Here is a 22680-nt window from a genome sequence, read left to right as displayed (position 1 = left end):
GTGGCCATGTGGATTCTGCTGCCACATAGTAAAAGACCTGTAGTGTGCTTTGATCTGCTGTAGTTTCAACTATGGAACTTTTAGTACATGGAAGCAGGGTCCACATGGAGACTTAATGAGCAGCAGGCAAGAGCGCTGTACATTTACACCCCAGCTTACAAAATAAACCCTGTATGCAGATTCACATAAAGCAAAAAGGATAGAAACAAAAAAATCAACATAATTAAGTTTTAATTAAAGAGAATAGGCTCTCAGGTTTTCCAATAGTTCACATTTTATTAGCAAACCCTTGCTCACCACTGAAAGATTATTACTAGATTCACATATTTAAGGCCAAAGTTGTCTATAATCTAAATAGTCAAGAATTAGTGAACAGTCAGTTGAGGCAAATAAGCACATGAAAACAGGTTAGATCTCTTGTTGGAAATTATTGTAATAAACAAGAAATTTCTACTTCAACATAAAAATGGCCTAACGTACTTTTCAGTTACTGCTTGGTGAGTACATTATATATTAAACAATTACTTATGAAACTTACAATTATGTCAAACAGGAAGCTATTATGCCAGGTACCACTGAAAATCTACCACTAAAACACTATGAGTCTTTCACTGCCATGATAATAAAGGAAGAATATCTGTAAGTTCAGACACTCATGCCAATAGAGAGCACTCAATAGAAATGAACAATGTACCAAATGCTGCATCAAACAAACATAAAATGTAGCTGGATTTTGTTTCAAGAAATTACTTCACCAGTAATAAGCATATGCTATAGTTCTGCTCACTTGTTTCATAGCGCTTAAAATATGCACTGGTTTGGTTTCAAAGATTTTTTATTTAAATAACCACTTGAAATCAGCACTGAAACGTTGTCACTGCAGTTGCTTTAGAAGAGCTATCATCTTTCAGGTCTAATAGCGTGTCATATATTTGATTTATTTTATCTGCTATGTTACATTGCATTAGGTAGCAGGCTAAACCTAACATGATCCAATTCACTGCGCCACTGCACACTAGACAAAAGGTATTTATTATTGCCACTATTCCTATCCTTACACATTTTGAAAGGTGACTTCGCTATTCACATTAGTGGGGAAAGTATAAAAGAATTCCTATCTTGACTGTTATGAATAACCAAAATTGTTCTCTGATTCAATTTCACTACATAGTAAGGCACTGACAAAGTTCAGCTATGCTTGCCATAAAGCAAAAGAATTCAGTGTTTTGAATTCGCTTTGTAGTCTGCCCACTTTTAGCAGTGTCATAAGTTATTACGCAAGTTAAAAGTGACATAAAAAGGGGGAAAAATTGGGCGTGTCCTTTTTTTCTTCTTTTTTCAAAGACTGATACTAGGGAGCCTGTGTAAATGACGACATCATGAGAAGCAGGAGAGTAAAAATTGAGCTGTTAAGAGGTGATGGGATTTTAAGTCAGGCTGTATAAAATTCTTTGTATTTTATTTGTTTTTGCTAACTCCTATTTAACTTCAATGCCTAATGAACATTTTTGAATGAAAGAAATCTATGTCAAAGATTCCATACCTTTCAATTAAGGTTTTAAACTTTTAAGAGCTCACAATAAACATATTTTTACCTCCCTTTGGGCTTCCAACAAAGCAAATAAGACCAGATTTTACATTCCTGATATTCTTAAATTAAAAGACGAGCAGTAAACACTCCTCCCCCAAAAGCAAACAAAAATCTGCCAATCTTCTTTATAAATCATAAAGAAGTAAAACACAGCACAAGTCCAATTTTTCTTAACATCCTTTACAGATCAACTTTTAACTAAGCAATGGTCCTGGGAGAAGTGATTGTTTTAAGATCAGTTCTTTTATTTCTTATTACATAAAAATGATATTTTTGACACTTATCAATAGGCCAGTCTATATATTCCTTCCTCCCATGATGTTATGCAATAAAAAACTAATAAAAGTTAGACTAGTAATAAATGAGGAAGCAATGATAAAGGCTTAGTGTTATAAATTCTTTGATAAGGCATTTATATGGAAGATATAAGAGTGAGTTCTCTGTACTTATCTGTGCTGACTCTTCCTCTGCAACTTCAGTGTATATGTTGAAGAGTATAAGAGTATGCAGACAGAAAACTGAGACTGAGTGACACTGCAGCCTCCAGTGAATGTCTTGGCTGGTCATATCAAGACACCAGGCAGAGTATAAAAGGAAGGCGAGTCTGGATTTGTGGATGACTAAAGCCAGGGAGGCCTTTTAGGAATTACTGCCCAGTGTTTTTTCAGTTGATTTTCTTTCTGGTTTTGTGACTGGTGGATAATAAGCGCTGAGGAAAGAGCCTTAAAAGCACTGAAACTTAGAGCTTAATTTCCATTCCCACTCACTAGTTTACACTGAGCTAGAAACATACTTAAAATAAAAAAATGAAAGCTGATATTATTGAGTAGTAAGCTGATGCCAGGAACCGGGGCTTTAAGAAATTTGCAAGACTTGCGAGAAAATCATGAGAATATTTGGCGATATTGTGAGCTGTTTACAAAAATTCAACAATGGTAAGGCAGCTGATGTGTGCTGTGACCACTGCTTTTTATGCTGACCAGTCTCCTTGAACTCTCATTGTCTGTTTGTTGTATACATCTGTTGTCTCTTGTCTTATATTTGGATTGTAAGTGTCTCCGGGCAAGAGCTGTCTTTTCATTCGGTTTTTGTACAGTGCCTGGCACAATGTGGTCCTGGTTCATGACTGGTTTTTAGGTCCTACCACAATACAAATAAATAAGTAAATAAATACATAAAATATAATTAACTTTAAATTGACACAACCCCATTTTGTGGATACTTTTATTTTGGTTTACGAACACTTGATATTGATTTAGCTTACATCCATTTCTAAATTGATTTAGTTAAATCAGTACAACTTTCTTGTCTAGACCAGTGGTTCTCAAACGTATTTGATCATTTACTTTTCCACTGCTGCTAGTGGTGGCTCTCTGGCCACTCAGCTCTGAATGTGCACAGTACGTTTTTTTCCCCTAAAGCTTTTCAAATCCCCACCCTTGCCTGCCCTCCCAAGCAGGGTGCAACCCCCAGTTTGGGAACCTCTGGCCTAGACAAGATGATGTAGAGATGTAGTCTCTAGGACAGTCAGGACGTAAGCCATATAGGGTTTTACATCACCTTGAATTGCATCCAGAAATGAACTGGAAGGAATCCACTGTAGTCGACAGAGTATATATGCTAACATTCACCACTGAGAATGTGTGCAATTTCTTTCTGCATTGTCTGAAGAACAGTATTGTCATTCTCTCTAAGCAAAAACAGCTTATGACAGAACAATCAGCAGTCTGAAAGTTATTTTAGTTTTAATCAGGATGCAGAGAATAAATGGAAGGCCATTTAGAGGACTGTCACAAAACTGATGGCTGAGCGAAGAACATCAGTGCTGAAAGACCATTCAGAGGGATAATTATTCCAGTGGGAAAAAGCCAGAGAAAAGTAAGAGCCCTGGTTGCTAACAGGCTGAGATTGCAAGCCTCAAGGAACAGAAGACAAAAACGGTATCATTTTTTAGCCCTGTAGGGTTATCTTGAGTTTTCTTTTCAGCTATTCCCTCTCTTCACGCTCAAAAGCACCTTTGAGAGTGTCACAGCTGCTTTGAACAAGAAAGAATAATCATAGAGTTTTCTATCTGCTATAAAGCAAGTGGCATTGCCTCAAATGGTGGCCGTGAATAGCAGGTAGGTCTTCCAACTACTAAAGCATGTGCCTATATTCCTATATGTGGGCTCATGTTGTCTAATATAATTTCTGGACAACCTTTAAATTAACTACAACAAAAAAACAACAAACAAAATACTCAGAGCTCATGTTGACCTGGTTTATCTTGTCATTTTCTAAAGCTTTCTGAAGTTGTGCTCAGAAGAGCAATGTGTCATCCTCTGAAGTACTCTGAGGGATGCCACACACACACTAATGAGGCTAGAACATGACTGGCACACCTAACTACTATTGATCTAAAAATAAAGACTCAAGGAAGGCTCACTTACAGCAGATGTCATAAATGGCAAAGGTGAAACCATTAAAAATCTTCTCACTTCTCCTAATAAAGGAGCTGGTAGTGAAGATAAGATTCTTCAAATATATGTGCTGTGTTCAGCTTCTTACAAGGAAGGTATTGGGCTGTCCTTAGGAGAAAACTGTCTGTTTTTACCTTGATTACACTGGATAAGTGCTAATATGATGCTGTAATACTGGCAAAACTCACAGTATGCTGGAACTGAAGGGAAGAAAATGCATCTAGTTTGTGGAATCTGTTGCAAGTGACCCTTGAGCGTTGTATGTTTATTTCATCTCTGATTTGGTGTGTGTGTCATATCATAGTCTCATTACTGAGTGATGGCAACATAAGAATAGTTGCTAATCCTCCAGTTTGTGAGCTCATACCACCTAAACGGCAATTATATTCTAAATAAATGATATACTACCATAGAGCTGAAACATCCAGAGCCTACAAGGGTCTTTCTTTTGTCTCTCTTATATCACACAACTATGCAGACTAGTCTCCAAGCTATAATTTAAGGGCTAAAATTTCAAATGTCTATAGTGAGCCCACATGCACCCCAGTTATGTCCACAAATCCCACAACTCAACGTACAAATAGTTATTTGTGAATGGAAGTTGGGAGGCAGGTGCTAATGCGAGATTTGTGTACTGTTGGCCTGTGTAATTTAAATGGCCAGGGAGAAATTCTATTCTAAAGGAGCAATTCTCATTAACTGCAATTCTCATTAAATGGCCAGGGAGAAATTCTATTCTAAAGGAGCAATTCTCATTAACTGCAACAGGAGGAAGCTGTATTGTGGGTACAGCTCTAGATTATGACTTTTGTCCTCCCTGCCTCATAACACAAGGACAAGGGGACATTAAATTAAATTAAAAGGGGGAGAAATTAAAAACTGATAAAAGGAATTACACTGTGCAATTAGACTGTGTAACTCACTGCCACATAAGATCCCCGAGATAAAGAAATTAACAAGATTCGAAAAAGGATTGTATATTTACATGGATATCAAGATTATCCAGAGCTAACATAATTTCTTGTAACACATTTTGTGGAGAGATATTACTTGAATTAGGTGGACATGGAGTCTGATCTGGTCGGGCAATTCCTATGTTCCTGTGACTCAGGATATTTGTACTTAACTCCTGGCTCTGCCACAGGCTTCCCTTGAACTTGGACAAGTCACTTCCATTTTTTTTCTGTGCCTCTGTAAAATGACAAAGTTTTCAGATATTACAGAAATGGGAGCCATACAAACTATATAGATAAACAGGGTTGCACTTGTTAACTGATAGCAGAATTTGGCCCTTTGAGCTAAGTGTTCAATTCCAACTTATTGGGTGACCATCCAGTTTCAACAGAAATATTATACTGAAACACAGAGTATTGGGTTGTACATCATTTCTACTGCAGGAGGCGCAGGACCAATACAGACTGTGCCATATGTCACAATTTTGAATTCCGGTTTTCTTGTTGCAGATGGAAGACAATATGTACAGAAAAGATAGTGACCACTGTGATAATGAACTCTCTTCTTTAAATATAGATCCCAAGTGCTCTACAATAACATCTTGAACCAAGGAAGAAAAATACTGCCATATTTCCACTAAAAGACAACTTGCCTACAAATTCACTCAAGCAAGAGGTTCCAAATCACAGAATTCTATATTACCGGTAATTGATTACCATATTTCTGGAATAAAAGAAATCTGGGTATGACTCCATTGAAAAACACTACATCATAGAGCAGATGTTCTAACCGCCACCCACTCGAATGTTATCACCATGTTGTTAAATTATTAATGGTATTGATATGTAGAGATGAGGAAAATATTTTTTTTTCTATCTTGTGCTTCATACCATTCTCCAAATGTTTGACACTCGGGATGCCAGTGGTTGCCAATAATGTGACATGAAGGAGTAAACCATGGGAAAAAAGCCCTGGTTAAAGCCCTGAAAAGTAATCCATGCATATCTTAGTATCTCCATGTCTTTATAATGGAGCAGCCACCAGGAGTGTGGAATGTTACTTTCCAAAATGCCTCGGCATGGAGGAGGCTATGAAGGTTGGAATAATGTGGTGAGACAGCAGCAGCCTTTCCCATTTACTTTACATGCAGCCAGTGAGAAAGACTGCTCCAATGAGGGAGGAAGAGCCGCCAATTGAGAGCCTGAAATATGCGTCTCCATCTCTGGAACAAAGGCAACAAAAGAGAGACTGTAAGGAGCCAGCCCAAAAAATAAACAACATCCCATTCCCTGAAGATCACATACTTTCCTTAAAAGCAGCAAAGAGTCCTGTGGCACCTTATAGACTAACAGATGTTTTGGAGCATGAGCTTTCGTGGGTGAATATCCACTTCATCGGATGCATATACCTGCCCCTGGAGATTTCCACTACATGCATCCGACGAAGTGAGTATTCACCCACGAAAGCTCATGCTCCAAAACGTCTGTTAGTCTATAAGGTGCCACAGGACTCTTTGCTGCTTTTACAGATCCAGACTAACACAGCTACCCCTCTGATACTTTCCTTTGTACCCAATCTTTAGTGGCAATGCCCACTCCCTCAGTGCTTTAATCCTTTCAATTACCAGCTCTAAAAACCCCATTTCTTCTCAAGGGAGGTGAAATATTTGGGACACTTTTCCACTAACAGAGTCAGTGGTGTGTACACGCTATTGTGATGGGATGTATTAGAAATGCCAAAGACAGACAGACAGGCACTTTGCACATCTCAGTTTAACAATATACTTTCTGGCAAATTTGCCACAGAAACAAACAAACAAAAAAGCTCCTCTTACTAAAAACACAATGGCAAAATTACACACAAGAAGACTTAAAATGTCATCTACTGTGTAACTTCCATGGAATTGCACAGCGCTCCTGTGTAAAAAGACAATAGGACAAATGGAATTGAAAGGCTTCAGAAGTAAAGTAATGTGTGTGTGTGTGCACCTATAATGATAATACTTTGCACTTCTATAGAACCTTTCCCTTCCAGGACCCGCAAAAGAAGGCAGATATTTGAAAACATAAATTGCAAGTGTGGGCCTCAGTGTTATAAAGTTTGGTTGCCACAGGTGCAAATAAAAAAGATCAAAGAGAAACCAGCAGAAAGGTATTGACACAAACATAGTGCGGAAGGTCGTCATCCTCCTCCACTTCTTTCTCTCTAACTCCCTTATGTTCCTTAGTTATGATTCCTGAAAAGGATGGCCCCAGAGATCAGGGAGTGCTAAAGAAGCTAATGAAAAAGTAATACTGATAGCTGACATCACCAGTACTAGCAGCAGCTAAAATTGGTTTACTGCTGCAGCTAGGCATATGGGTGACTTTTCTGTTTATTTAATATGAGGATGAGAAGACTGCACGGGCAAATTCAATGTCTCAATATTAGCGTACAGCATTGCCATGAAGAAAAGTCTATAATGTCAGGAAGGCCCTTTATTCACTACTGTGAAGTGGTAATTCAGCTGTGACCAGGTGTTCTCTATTTCATTTGACTTCAACTTTCCATGTGATCAGAGCACATTCAGCACAGCTGGAAGCACTATTACCTATAGGTAGGCAGATAGAGAACAAGCAGATATAAATAATCTAATAATCTCTCTTCCTGAAACTGTGGGTAATGTTTCCCAAAAATCTCACAATATTCACATAAATTTTTAAAAAGCACTGCTGAAGAACATGTTAGAGACTATGACACTGGGCAGGGTATAAGAACCTACATTGATTAAATATATTAGAGTTCTGTGGGTTGGAAAACTGACTTATTCTGTTACCCTCTCTCCCAAATTCAGGTCATATGTTCTACCTTTTTTCTCTTCTTTGTCCTATGGTATAGTCGTAGTCTGGGCAGAAGAAATTATATTTGTTTCAACTTCAAGTCTTTTCAAACAAACAGATAATATAGATTCAATCTGTGATCTCAAACTGCGCAGGGCTGGATCTGATCACTGCTTGGCTCCATGGCAATCCCGTTATGCTGTAGTGATGTTGGGGGACTGTCCTTCAGAGGCAACAGGGAACCAATTCCACACCATGGCACCAAGGGGCAGGGTACTGCTGGAGGTGGCTTTTTTCAGAGAAGAAGAGGTAAAAAACCAAGGTATTGAGCACTTGTGGTCATGAAAGATTCTGCAGCCCTCTGGCAAGAAATTGGGCATTAATTCCAGTATACTGGTCAAACTCCAGCTTGGCTAAAATATTCTGCATACATATACTTTCCCCTGTAGTTCAGCTATTTTCCATTCCATTCCTAAAACCTGTTGTGTAGTACTTCCAACACAGTGGCTACTGCATTACACACCAGGGTGGCTGAATTTCAGTGGTGGTTGAGTATTACATATATACACATGGGCCCCACTGAGAATGGGAGTTCTACCATTGACTTTAACGGGGCCAGGATTTCACCCACAATGAAATCACATTTGAATCTTTCAGGATGAAAAGCTTTCTGAAAAAGTACGGTTATTATTGTTATAGATATATCAGTGTTACCATCTTAGAATTATTTGTGGTGCTATCAATAACAGGGTCTTCAAATACTGTATTTCAGAGTATTTGATTGTTTACATCCTGCTGCTGAAAAGTTAAGAGCAGAGACATCTGTTCAAGGGTGCTGCTTTTCAAAGGAAATAATCTCACATTTAGTTTTGCAGAGCCTTTCTGTGTTTCTCTATGGATTCCTCTGCCCTGTTTTTACAGAGAACTTAGTCTGAGATTTCAACACAAGATGGCACTCTAGAGGAGATTTGTCAATTCAAAGGAAAATTATTTATATGGTTTTGTTTCTCATCTGACTCAATACATTCTGGGAGGTTCTTGCTCATTGTAACTGTCCCATGTTTCTTTAAGATCTATTCAAATGATGCTAGTTTGTTCCAATGTCCTTGGCTATTGACAGATAAAAAGCACAGACAATTTGATAGATGGTACATGCATACTATAAACAGTGTTATGTAAAGGCTAAGTGTGGCATATTTTTATTATACATATTTTAATCAGATGCTTAAATTTAATAAACACTTCTGTTAATGATTCATCAGCTCATTATATTTAAATATTTGCAATAAAAGTACTATTATCGTATGCTGGATTCCTAAACCAGTCTCTTTCTTTAATACCATATCAGCTCAGCTGTTTGCATTATTAAAATATTTACCCATTCCCTAGAATATAAATACTAGTTCTAAAGTAATGGTAAGATTTTCAAACTGTAGTAAAGAGGTACTATTGCCTTTTTATTATAGCACCAAAATGCAACACAATTTCTTTATTATAGTTCTATTTTCAGTTTCCAAAATGCACCTGTACTAAGCTGTTGGGAAGAAATTACCCCTCTTGCTTTGCGGCTAAGGGAGATGAAAATGTTGCAGACCTGCAGTGGATGGGAGGCCCAGAAGACAAAAGGGTTGCCTCTGCATCATCATTCTGCCTTCTCCTGATCTGATAGAAACTTCCCTCTCAGTGATCCAAGAGGCTCAGATGTTGTAGAGTGGAGAGGAGGCAAAAATGGTCCTCGACTCCACAACCTCAACCCCCCTCAATCTCTCTGATACTCTCAGCATTAATTTACTCCCAATTGGTTCCCCCAATTCAGTATGCACCTTCCACAGAGAACCCTCACATGTAAACATACCAGGTGAAGCATTGCCTTTAGTTCTTTCCTCATTTAGTTTACATATTAATTGAACTGTTAACTTTTTTAGGGATTATGTCTCCTGTGCCTTGTACAGCTTCAAGGACAGAACTGGAGCCCATCCATTGATCAAATGCAGAAAACCAATTACCAGGTACATTTTCTTGTTTTCTACAAAAATGATCACCGTGTCTTCTCTTAAATCTCCTTTTTCTCACTTAACTTATGGCTCTCAGGTTTGCCATAGCGGTTTACCTAATGAATAACAGGTAGTCACATTATCAAATTATGTATTATATTGTAATTCTCCCTTTATAGCATTCTATAAATTGCGTAGCTGACTGAATGGATAATCCATATAAAATGGCCTTCATCTGCTACGTTGAAAAGTGAAATTTTCAGAATCTATTTTGTGACTGTAGTTTGGGATCTGAATTGAGATCCTAGATTCGGACCTTGGAGAGCTACTGGAATACAAATGTTTAATAATATTCATGCTCCAACTTCCTCTGATGAAACATTGACAGAATTCTATACAATAAATATAGTTCCTTGGATAAACAAAACAGAGTGGCTAATCCCCCTGTGTTTTTGCAAATCTTGCAATACTGGTGTTTTACTTAAAGCTCCAGCTCCTGAAGTTAGGTGATTTTGTGAGACCCTCAGCCTTCATTTTTTGTGTAGTACAATTTTAGTTGTCATGGTTGTGGAGAAAAGTTTAAAAAACATGACCTGAGGACACCCTAAAGGCTAAAATCCAGGATGCAAATAAAAATAACCCAATGTGTGTGTGTGTGTGTGTGTGTGTGTGTGTGTGTGTGTAAATCTAATGATTTTTAAGCCGATCTCATGCTTTCAGGGCCTTAACTAGTGAGTTCTCACTGTTTGGAAATACTGAAATAACTTTTCTCCATATATGCACAAAGTGAAACTTATTACAACTTTAAAAAAATTTGTTTTCAGTAGTACCCACAATGTGCTAGGTACTTTCCAAACATTCAAGAAAGGGTAGTTCCTATTCTGAGTTGCTCAGAGTGTAAGGACAGACAAGTAGATAAATTAGGAAAAGGGGAACAATAGCAATTCTCCTCCGCAAATGAGACCAATGAACACATATTCAGCAATAAGACATAAAACAAGATATACAATAATATACACAAGGAGGTTAAGTTAGTGTTGCAGAGGAACCAACACTTTGAATTCCTTGGCCACTGTGAAGCCCATGAAGACTGCATTCTCTCTTCAGACACCATGTCAGCAGTTGAGACTGACTGGACTGCTCTCACTGGCTGTAGTAAGTTGAAAAACCAATAAAAAATGTTGTTTTTTTTGCACAATTTCAAAAAATGTCAAAGTGCTGACATTTTTCAATTGTTGAAAAATTTTGACCAGCTTTTCCAGATTTTTTTTCTGGTCAATTTTTTTTATTATTATTATTATTAATGTCATTGAAAATTTGAAAGTGGGGAAATTTTAACCACTGGGCTTCACAGTCTGAAAATTCCTTGTCATGTTCATTTGGGGTAGAGTGTTCTCTTCTGGAGAGCCCTTAATTCAGGAATTTGCTTTGTGCCCGGTCTGACAGAGCTCAAGTTCGCTGTCCAAAGCATGCTTCAAGGTGTAACCATTTACCAAGACTTGAAACAGTGGCTGAGCAGGACCGAGTTTCTGCAATGGTTTATGGTGTTTAAATTTGCCATTATGTCAATCTAATTAATGTCCATCGATTGCACTTTAAATTAATCCAATCTTGCCTAAGATAAACAGATAGTTACTTCAGTATTCTTGTATTTCCTATGCTTATTGTCTTGACTTCTCCAAGTCAGCCAAGTCTAAGTCAGGACTTTTGAGTCCATTACTCATTTCAACAAAAATAAGTTGATCAGATTCAAGATACTTCTTCCTAGGTTTGTTTTTTTTTATTCACAATGGCTAGATGGTGAATAAACTTTGGATCACAAACTGTCCTTTAGTAAGTCTTGGTACAGAATCTAACATCCTACCGCAGTGTCAGCAATAATAATTAAAATTATACTCTTCTGCTATAATGTCTTTGGTTTAGTATCCGACATGAAGGCAGCTTAACACAGAGGCTACACCCGCAAGATGCCACCCCTGGAGGTGGCAGGTAGTGTACACGTAGCTACATGGCACTGTGAAAAGCAGGCTGTGTCCACACTGTGGTGTGTAGCTACCAGTGAAAGGCTCTGGCAGAGGAAAGGAAGCAGTGAAAGGCTTCCGCAGCTCCCCACTGCCAGAGTCTTTCCTTGCAGCGAGTATTTTCCTGCAGTGGGGAAAGACTCCAGCACTGGGGAGGCAGCGGGACACTACACTGATAAAAATAGTAGTGTAGACAGAAAGGCCTGGCTTGGGTAAGTAGAGAGCCGTGTAGGTTATGTAGTCGGGTACATATCCACACCCCTCAGACGTGTTTTTACTTTACTCACCCAAACCATGCCTCTGGTCTACGCTGCTATTTATACCTGGACTAGAGGTCTACATGCATATGTACATTACCCACAGCTGAAAGAAGTGTGCAGGGTAGGTGTAACCAGACGCAAACAAGCAGATCTTTACTGTGGCCTCAAGGAGCTCACCTTGTCTACATCACAATCAGATCTAGGTATATTTCCTGGTATATGTTGAATCTACCAAATCTCTTAAAGGCACAGACCATTGCAGTTGCACTTCAGGTGCAAGATTTCAAGCAGAGGGGGTGAGGGCACAATGGGCACCCACACTTTAACTCCCACTATGTCTGGCCTGAAATGCAAGACACCACAGCAGCACTGGAAAGGAATGGGTAGGGGACACCATCCCTTGCGTCAGTCAGGGGACCTAGTTGGATGCATGAGGCTGAAAGAGATGCTGCACTGTCTGAAGGGAATAGCAGACATCATGCTCTTGCTGCACGCTAAGAAGCTCAGTGAGCAAGTTTATCTCCTTGAGCTCCTGCTGGTATGTTGCAGCTCTATACCATGCTCAACAAATGGCTGTATAGGCACAAATACAACTAAATATCCACAACTCCTGTTTACCTTCAACAGAGATGGCAAAAGGCAAAGCTTCATAGAGATAATTTCACCTTAGAAATCCAGCTCAAACCAAGGAGCTCTCAGCACATTTACAGTGATTACTTTCTCTGTCTATTCCCAGCACAGAGCCACCCCAACCTATACCTCATGTTCTCAACACTGAGCATGGGTTTACTCCAGAACTCAGTGTTTAAGGACTCTTAAGTGTTTAAGTATCAGAGGGGTAGCCATGTTAGTCCGGATCTGTAAAAGCAGCAAAGAGTCCTGTGGCACCTTATAGACTAACAGACGGATGCATCCGACGAAGTGGGTATTCACCCACGAAAGCTCATGCTCCAATACATCTGTTAGTCTATAAGGTGCCACAGGACTCTTTGCTGCTTAAGTGTTTAAGAACTCTTTAGCAAGAACTCTGTAGTCAGACTCTCTTGAAATTTTTTATCCAGGCAAAAAAGTGCTCTGCAAGTAAAGTAATCCCAAAGCTGATTTTCCCAAGGCAGTATCTTACTTGTTACCCTTTTATGCAGAATTTCTTATCTTGGATTCATCCCAAGTTAAAGGGCTCAATGGGGGAGTAACTGAATGAAATTCTATGTTCTCTGTTTTACAGGAGGTCAGACTAGATATCTAATGGTCCCTTCTAGCCTTAAAGTTTATGAAACCATTGAAAATTCCCTATAGAGTAGAACCTTGATTTTATGAACACCAATCTGAAAAATGACCATTTATATGAACCATTTATCTCAATGGCGAGGGTCAGGGATTGGAACAAAATCACATAGTGAAAGTGATGTTGAAACAAGTCTTTATCACTTCATGTACCGATACCTTTGGGGCACTGGAAATCACTTTGCAGTGGTTTGAAGGACAAGGAGAAAGCAATGCAATGCACCATACATACACTGCAATATACCCACTCTAACTGAGGTGTGCAATTTTATGAACTTTTTTATTTTAGGAATGCCTCAATTCCAAATTAGTTCATAAAATAGGGGTTCTACTGTACTTTCTAGGGGGATATCTGGGAAATACTAAAAATACAAGATATGGAGGAGGCATCGAGCTGGGACACCTAATTTAACTTTTCAGAAGTCATTGCAGAATCTCATTGTACTATCTGGCTTAGATACCAGAATGACTGGGCTGGACCATTGACTATGGGACTCCTCAATGACTCCCTGCTCCAGCATCCCCTTAACTTCAATACTGATCTCTTCTCTTTTAGCCTCCGGGATCCGATATGGTTTAACCTTAACTTTTACTCCTGGATCCATGATGATGTGGTAAGGGATTTTTATGGTTCTGCCTGGCTTTTCCTAGAACATATCATGATTCCGTTCAATCATTTTGATGACCTCTATATGTTGTTCAGTGGTCAATTTGGGCAATATTTTTATCTGTCCCTGAGATTTATTTTTTTGGGGTGGTGTCTCTAGGGTGACTATATACGTTTCTCTGTCTTGCCAGAGCTTCAATAGGTTAGCATGGTTGAACTTCTCTTGTTTTTGGTGACCAGGTTGTCAAATCTTATAGTCAGCCTCCCCAACAGCTTCTATAACTTGGTATGGCCCCTGCCATCTGGCCAAGAGCTTGCTTTCTGCTGAGGGCACTAGCACCATTACCCAATCTCCCATCTGGAATTTCCGAATCTTTGCTCAATGATTGTAATAGGTCTGTTGGGCCTCTTGTGCTCCTTACATGTGTTCCCGCATTATGGGGGTGACTTGGGCTATTCTATCCCACATCTGCATCACACGCTCAATGATGTCCCTTCCCTGATTGGGCTCTTCTTACCAGTCCTCTCTCGCAAAAGCCAATATGTTGTGGGAGTGGTGACTATATAGCAAAGGGGGGAAACCCAGAGGAAGCCGGGGAACCTCTCTTATAGCAAACATTAGGTAGGGTAGCAAGGTATCCCAATTTTTCCTATCTTGACTCTGCTTTCCATGTCATGCTCTTCAGCATTCTGTTAAAGCGTTCCATGAGGCCATCAGTCTGTGAATGATAGACTGAGGTTCACACAGCCCGAATGTGGAGCATTACACATAAGTTCTTCATCAGTTTGATACAAAGTGGGTCCCTGGATCTCTCAAAATCCACCTTTTGATTCTGGGCCAAGATTTTGGTCCCCAGTGCTTTATCTTGCCTCCTTTTTCATCTAGAGTTCTGGGACTCCCCAGGTGCAGAAAATAAGTCCTGGGCTAATTCAGAGAAGATGAGAGGAGGGATATTTCCTGGAGTCACAGTACTGGTGCCGAGGCTACTGCCTTCTTCTGACCCCTCCACCAGAAGTAGGTTTACAAACCCTAGGAAGTCTTGTCCTGTGAGCAGCAAGTATGCAAGTTTAGGGACCACTCCTGCTGTCTCCCTTGTGTTTTCCTGAACTTCAATTTGTACAGGAATGGCTGGGCAGTAATTAACTTCCCCGTGAGACAGCTTGTTCCATCTAATGTGCATTAAAAAAAAAACTTATCCAAACAGAATATTGTGATGCAGTGCGTTCAGAATAACTTGAGAATATTCTAACAGGTTTTTGTTGTCTATGGCTATTTCAGACATTAAAAATATGCATCACATAACTCAGCCACATTCAACTTACCCTCAGCATGGGGCCATTCTGAAACACATGTGGTTCGTCACAAACTACGCAGTATTCATTCAGCACTGGTATCCGCTGCTCAGCAAACTCAACAGTCTGAGAACAATGAAAGTGAGAACAATAACATCTGCTTAAAAATAATTAATAGACAGCTCCTGCTCTAAAGTATTTCTAAAACAGATTAAGCATGACATCCTACCTGCACAAGAAAGCCATTGTCTCGTATTGGAATGCATTTTGCACCATAATTCAGCTGTAAGAAAAAAGGTCAAGCAACTTCAGTGCTAGAGCTAATTAGAAGAGATACTGCAGGTTTCTTGTGGAAATGGTAAGAACACTTGTATTTTTTTCTATGAAGGTCTGTGAATTAAACAATATTGGCATCTGGAAATATCTCTAGTTTGCATAGATCAGACAAAATAAATTCATCTGTTTCTTTACCTCTTGCCTAGAGAGTTTTTGCTTTATCTGTAAACACCCTAAAAACTCTAATATCAAAAAGAAGCATTAGTACTTTGACTCCATATTAATGTACAAACATCTAAGCAATTATTTTAAAGACGAATAGAATTCTTTATTTTTTTGTGTGTATCCTGCTTCTCTACACATATATAATATGGACTATGTGTTTAGACTTGAATTACTAACATGCCTTTTAAAACAAAAAAAGTAGAAAATCTCTTTCCACTATACTTTTCATGAAACCTCTTCCTTGATCCTCATCCTAACAAGTATCTATGCTCAGACTTTCTTTCTGACACTTTATTTCAAAGTGTTATCACACATTCCTTTGGAAGGTATCTTTGCTATGGTGACCACTAAGATGTGGAACTCCCTCCCCCTGACATCTGTCTCAAACCATCTTTTTTACTTCAGTGGGAGATGAACCAAGCTGCTTATTTGTGGAACCTTTCTTTTCCCTCCCCTGCTGCTTCTTTTCCTGTACAGCACTCCAAGTATCTTGGCAGGTCTTTGGAAAGGAGCTAGGATTTTAATAAGTAAAGTGCCAAAGTACGTCCTGATGCCATTCCACTGAAGTCAATGGAGTTGCATCTGACTGCATACAGGCTGATTTCCCTCAATATTCATGTATTATGACAAAAATGTTTTTATTAGTAGTTTTGATTTCACCAAAGTCAGTGGGATTATTTCTATTGACTTTAAGTGGGAGCTTATTCAGGTTCCTAAAGCAGAGACACCATTGATGGTTCAAAGTGAAAAATAAATCCCAAACATAGGTGAGAGCAGGTAAAAACTTTTCAGTTCATCTTTCATTAATTTTGGTTGTTCAAGTTACAGAAACAACCAAGTAACATGCACGCAGCTTTATAAGTCACACTATATTATTGCTTTTAGATACAGTGAGAGTTGCTCATAGTTGACTTATTAGGCTAATTTACCATGAGTAGGCTGAAACACTATTAATGTAATTTCATTACAGTTAGAATATTTAATAATATTTTAGACTTACATAGCACCATTCGACCAAGGATCTCAGAATTCTGTCGAGGTGGGGAAACTGAGATACCATACTTATCAATGGTAAAGTTGTGACTAGAACCCAGATCTCTTGAGTCCAGCTCCCCACATCTAACATGTAAGACAAAAAGCACTGCCTCCCAATGCCTTGAAACAGGAAAGCAAACTAGCTCTTACTTACTCTTAAACATTTAGTGATCAGTTACAGACAGAACTAAAATTGAAGTGCATTTGCTATGTTTAGTAAAATGTACGTTAACCCTTTGGGTTGGGTTTCCCAACCCAAAACAAGATCAACTGTATGGGCATGTATGGGACTTGCCCCAGGTGGCTGCCAGGGGGAAAAATGGGCTTCAATCCCCTGCTCAACATACCCATATCACCAGTCTATGCATAGGCTATGGAGGAAGCAAATACCCATTGAATATTACTGTCCCCCTACACCAGTGCCTACAAGGAGTGGGTACAGCCTTAACTCCACTCCCTTCAATGTGCTGACCAGCATGAAGGGAGAAGGAACTTACTGCTGGATGGGGCCATCAGCAGATTATTTCCCCCATGGAGCAAGAAAGGAACCAGGGAAGGACCTATGTGACTGAGCTGCTCCTGTGGCACAGCAGCATGCTGTCCCTTACTCAGGGCTAGACATAAAAGCTCGGTCTTAGCCTGTGTGGTCTCAGTTAGTATGATAGATATGTATGTGTACAGGTTTTTGTTTAATATTGACCAAAAAGGTAACTTCCAATGTGTTTTATTTAACGTTAAATCCTTCTTGACGTATGCATTTATGTATACCCTGGATATTAATCCATTTTAAAAAACAAGCAAGAGGAAAAACAAACAAACAGAAAGAATAATGATTATTACGCACAGCAGCTTGCAAAGGTGATGAGGAAGATGGCGTTAAGATACCAATAAGCCCTGAGGTAAGAGAGAGCCTCCTGCCCTCTGCTATGGTGGGTTCTTTGAAAAACTCCATTTTGGATGACTTAGGGGCACTGGAGTAAGCCTTGCTGAGTAACTTGTGATTCTTCAGTCCATCTAATTCTTCCATTCTAAGATTACTGGAATAAGACCTGCTTAAAAGTTTGTGAGGCTTCAAGGTGCTATTGTGCTCACATCGAGGATCCCCGGAACATGATCTGCTTAGGAGTTTTTGGGGCTTTAGAGTGATGCATTCTTCTTGCTTGACAGCTGCCGAGCAAGAACGATTCAACAGTTTGTGCGATTTAATAGCCATTGTCTGCTCAGCCCTAGGATCACTAGACAATGAACGGCCAAAAGTTCTGTGAGACTTTGTGGCACACACATCCTCAGACTTAACTGTGCTAGAACAAGTCCTTCTCAGCAGCTTGTGAGTTTTGGAGATGCCATCTTGTTCAGATTTCAATTTTGATTTGTTTTTACCACAGCCAGGTGGAGGATAACTTGGCGACCTTAAAAATAAACAAGGGGAAAACCTAGTACAGGAACAATAAAAAACTCCATGAAGCAATAAACACACAACTTTACATATAAATACACATATAAACAAGGTATTTCTAAAAAATATCTGTTTAACGCAGAAGAAAGAGTGACATTGATGGATTATGCAAATTTGTATACAGATTTCATTCCTAAAATTATATAATTAGTAGTATGTATATCTGTGTATCTGACTAGCTATAGGCATAGGCCATGATTTTAAAAAAATAGGTGCCTAAATTTAGGCTCCTAAGTTCATAATCAGGCCACTTACTTAGGCATCTATTTTTGAAAATCATGGCAATATTTTTCACATGGAGCAACAGACTTCTTCAATCAAAAAGATAAATCTACGTCTCTTGCACAATTGTTATAGCATGGTTCTTTCAAGCCATGCTAATTTCTAGACACCACATGCCGGAGGAGTTTTGCATGCAGATCAATAGCAGGATATAATGGGCTCTTAGAATTTTAACTGCTGCAGAAGCTTGTATCCAGTCACTCGCATTTATCTCAACTGAAACATTCTTAAAAAAAACAAAACAAAAAACAAACAAACCTCCCCCCTCCCATAATCTGATTATTTTGTAGAAGACAGTTTGGCTTGATTCTCTTCTCACTTCAAGTGGTTTTACTTCAGTGTACTCCTGATTGGCAGCAGCGTAATGTAAGAAGGTAATCACGCCTAATATATATATATCAACAAAACAAAGAATCAAGGCACAGATGAAGCAACATTTATATGATCTGGATCATTTTTTCTAATATTTAAAATTTGTTTACCTAGTACAAAGAGAGCTGGTATTAGGCAAAATTAAACCTTCCTGAATCATTTTTCCATTCTTATATCAAAGTGAAACCTTTTTGGTTTGCTCAAAAAGCAGAGAAATGAAATCCCAAGGGAAAACATCCCTTTAACAGGCTGGAAGTGTTTACCCATACTGTTAGCAAATGGTGATCCTCCTGGAAAATGTTCAGTGAATGTGCTGACTCACTCTTGTAAATGATTCATTACCATACATGGATATAAGGGAGATGGGAATGGTACTCTTAACAAAGAAAGGAGGCTTAGTGTATGGGCTAAACAGTCTTTTGAGAGGAATTTTAGTTGCAGCTGAGTCTAGGGGAGAAAGATTGGGTTGGCTTTTGTATTCAATTTGCGAATAAAACCAAACCCCAGGAACAGAGAGAGAGAGAGAGAGAGAGAGAGAGAGTGTGTGTGTTTGTGTTTTGAAATGCTACACCTTGTGTGAATGTTTGGTACAGAGTGCGAAAGCCTCTGGCTCACAATTCCATCTTCCTCTTTTATTTCCTGTAAACATAAATACCCCTCAACACCTCTGTATGGATACAGTATCCAACCCATCGCCAATCTGGGTCTGTTGTACCACTCACTGTTACATGTGAAACTTAGAATACAAGAAATTCATCAAGCACCAGAGATGCTCAAAGGATCACCCAAACCCAAAGAGGGGGTGAACAGCCAACCCCCCCAAAATAGGAAAAAGTGCTACATCAGATGAACTACACTCCTGAAAGACACAGAAGCACTTAAGTATATGAATAACTTTACACATGGTAGTATGAACTCAATGGGATTCAAAAGGACTATTCACATGAGGAAAGTTATTCATGTATATAAGTACCTCCAGGATTGGGCCTTTCAAGTCCTGGTGAGTGATTTTCAGAAGTGCTGAGCATGCATGCTTCCTAATGAAGTCAATAGGAGGTGTAACTGCACAGCACCTCTGAAAATCAGGCCCCTACTCCTTGAAATATCATACACATATTTTTATGAAAGTGAAGAAAATACAATTATGGAAAACAAACTTGGACAGCAATAAAACTAGCGGGATAATATGGCTAAGGCTACATTTATGTCACGGAGGTCATGGAAGTCATGGAATCTGACTTCTAGAGACCTCCCTGACATTCTCTGCTTCAGACACAGGGACTGCAGGACTCAGCCAGCGAGGACCTGACATGGTTCCAGCGTCAGGCTACAGCAGTGACGGGGGTGCCCTGAAAAGCTCCAGCAACAGGTGACAGACTCCTGAGGGGGGCCTCCACAGGGTTCCAGCAATGGTCGACAGCCTCGTGTGTGTGTGTGTGGGGGGGAGGAGTAACGACTCGGGAGAGCGGCTGGGGTGTCCCGTTTTCAATTTGGCAAATATGCTCACCCTGCAGCTCCAACCCACCGTGGGCGGAGGGGGAACCCCGCAGCTCCCAGCCATCACGGTGGTGGGGGGAAAACCATGGAGCTACAGCAGCAAAAGTCACAGACAGGTCACGTCTTCCGTGAATTTTTATTGTTTATTGCCTGTGACATGTCCGTGACTTTTACTAAAAATAACCATGACAAAATTTTAGCCTTAACTATGGCTAATAAAATAACAGTCTGCCTACTAAACTAATAATAGCGCACACAGCCAAGTTTAACAGTATACAATGAGTGAATTCCAGTTCTAGATGAGTCAGGGTCTTTTAGAGGGTAGACCATGAAAATGCTCCCATCTCCCCCCCAGAATAATCTTGGAAACTGCTGTAGTTCCTAGTTAGTTCTTGAAATCATACAAGGTGAGGGAACAAGACCCAAGAGGTAAGATATAAACAAAATACTTCTCTTTGGAGAAAAGTCAACATTTCTACTAAACTGCTAAATCTAAAGTATGCTGTGGAATCTGAACAGCATGTGATAATAAAAGCATTTTGCCTGGTATTACCTGCGCAATGTAGAAAAGATGTGCAGAGGGGATTTCACCTTTTTCTCAGACACTTTCTTATTGTGCGTACAATTTGATTTTTCTTTGCTATTTTTCCACTGCTGTGTAACAAATGTCTGCATTATTCTGTAAAGGAGGAAAAGACAATCATAGCCAAGTCACAGTAATTGTAAAGCTAACACCTGTACATTCATCACTTAAAGCCATGTAGTGGCCTCATTCTAAATGAAGAACTTGATAGTCACATGCATGGATTGAGGCCAGTACTTGGCTCTTTAAAAAATGACAGTGTGATTAATATAAGCTATATAAGTATACATCATACACATCTCAAAGATGAAAGACGTGAAAGTATCTTTGTCATAGAGATGCAGAAAATGTGAGCATTTAGGTTTGAGATGCATGGGTGGTACTGTTAAAATAGATGGTAGTGTTGGCTTAACTGGCTATTTCATTGATTTTCAAAAGATGAAGATCTTCTTGCCCTCAAAAGTGATAAGGGGCCATGAGACCTATGGCTATTTAAAATTTTTGATTTAACTGCATAGTTATGTAGATGTACAATCACAGATCTCCCCCCTCTGCCTGACAAAATGTATTACACAAAAATGCATTGTGTATGCCTCTTGTAAAGGCTATCTAATGTACAACTCACGGGTACTATAGGGAATGAAATGTAATATAAGGAACTGATTACTTTTTTCTCAATTTCAAATTACTGCACAGATTTTTAATAATGTTAATCTGCAAGGTTATTAAAGCACTGTGCTGATTATTTCTGATTGGTTCTTTAAACCTACCAGCAAAAGATTTCTTTATGGAACCAAACTGCCTTTTTTTCTTTTTTTTAAAGGTGTAGATGTTGAGGGTACATCTACACAGCAAAAAAATCCCCACAGCAGCACCTCTAAGAGATCAGGTCAACTGACTTATGCTTGTGCTTCAGGGCTAAAAATAACTGTGGACATGCTGGGGGTCAGAGCCCTAGGCTCTGAAACCTGGCACGGGTGGGGTGTTTCCAGCCCAGGGCTCCAGCCTGAGCCTGAATGTCTGCACTGCTATTTTTAGTCCTGCAGTGCAAGCACTGCTTGAGCTAAGTCAGTTGACCTGGGATATAAGCCTGCAGAGTTGTTTTTGCTGTGTAGATGTACCCTTAAACTTACATTCTTGTCATTTTATTAATAATAATTATTCATATTAATTATTAATATTAATAATGAGAATTTGCAAAAAGATGAATCATCAGAATTTTAACTGAACTGAACTAAGTCTTGAACTGGCTACATGAAACTGCTAAATCTTTTCATCTACTCTGCCTTACTGACCTCAGAAAATCAGTGCCCAAGTGTTTTTTGTGGTAGAACCTCAAAGTCACCCCTCACAGATTGGAGCCCCATTGTGCTAGGCATTATACATAACAGGTTGCCTGCCTCATAGAGCTTAAAATCTAAGTTGCCATATGAAATAAAACAGTCTAGATGCCATGAGTGCAGGGGACTACACTACATCAGTGGTTCTCAAAGCCGGTCCGTCGTTTGTTCAGGGAACGCCCGTGGCGGGCCAGGCCGGTTTGTTTACTTGCTGCATCCGCTGGTTCAGCTGATCGTAGCTCCCACTGGCCGCGGTTCGCCGCTCCAGGCCAATGGGGGCTGCAAGAAGCAGCGCAGGACGATGGATGTGCTAGCTGCCCTTCCCGCAGCCC

The 22680-nt window shown here is 39.5% G+C and overlaps 1 protein-coding gene across 3 annotated transcripts in view; it reads right to left on the bottom strand.

Annotated features, from left to right (window-relative positions):
• The window catches only part of PARP8 (poly(ADP-ribose) polymerase family member 8), a 163499-nt gene that overhangs the window by 30280 nt on the left and 110539 nt on the right, over positions 1-22680 (bottom strand). For all 3 annotated transcript variants that reach the window (XM_045020211.1, XM_045020212.1, XM_045020213.1), the window contains 4 exons: positions 20979-21104; positions 17663-18227; positions 15512-15565; positions 15313-15408 (listed from right to left, as the gene is read on the bottom strand). In XM_045020211.1, coding sequence (XP_044876146.1) covers positions 15313-15408; positions 15512-15565; positions 17663-18227; positions 20979-21104 — 841 coding nt within the window. The remainder of the gene's footprint in view (positions 1-15312; positions 15409-15511; positions 15566-17662; positions 18228-20978; positions 21105-22680) is intronic.

The sequence above is a fragment of the Mauremys mutica genome, chromosome 6 (genome assembly GCF_020497125.1).
Source record: "Mauremys mutica isolate MM-2020 ecotype Southern chromosome 6, ASM2049712v1, whole genome shotgun sequence".
NCBI classification, from domain to species: Eukaryota; Metazoa; Chordata; order Testudines; family Geoemydidae; genus Mauremys; species Mauremys mutica.
This window is presented reverse-complemented; position numbering and strand designations above follow the sequence as displayed.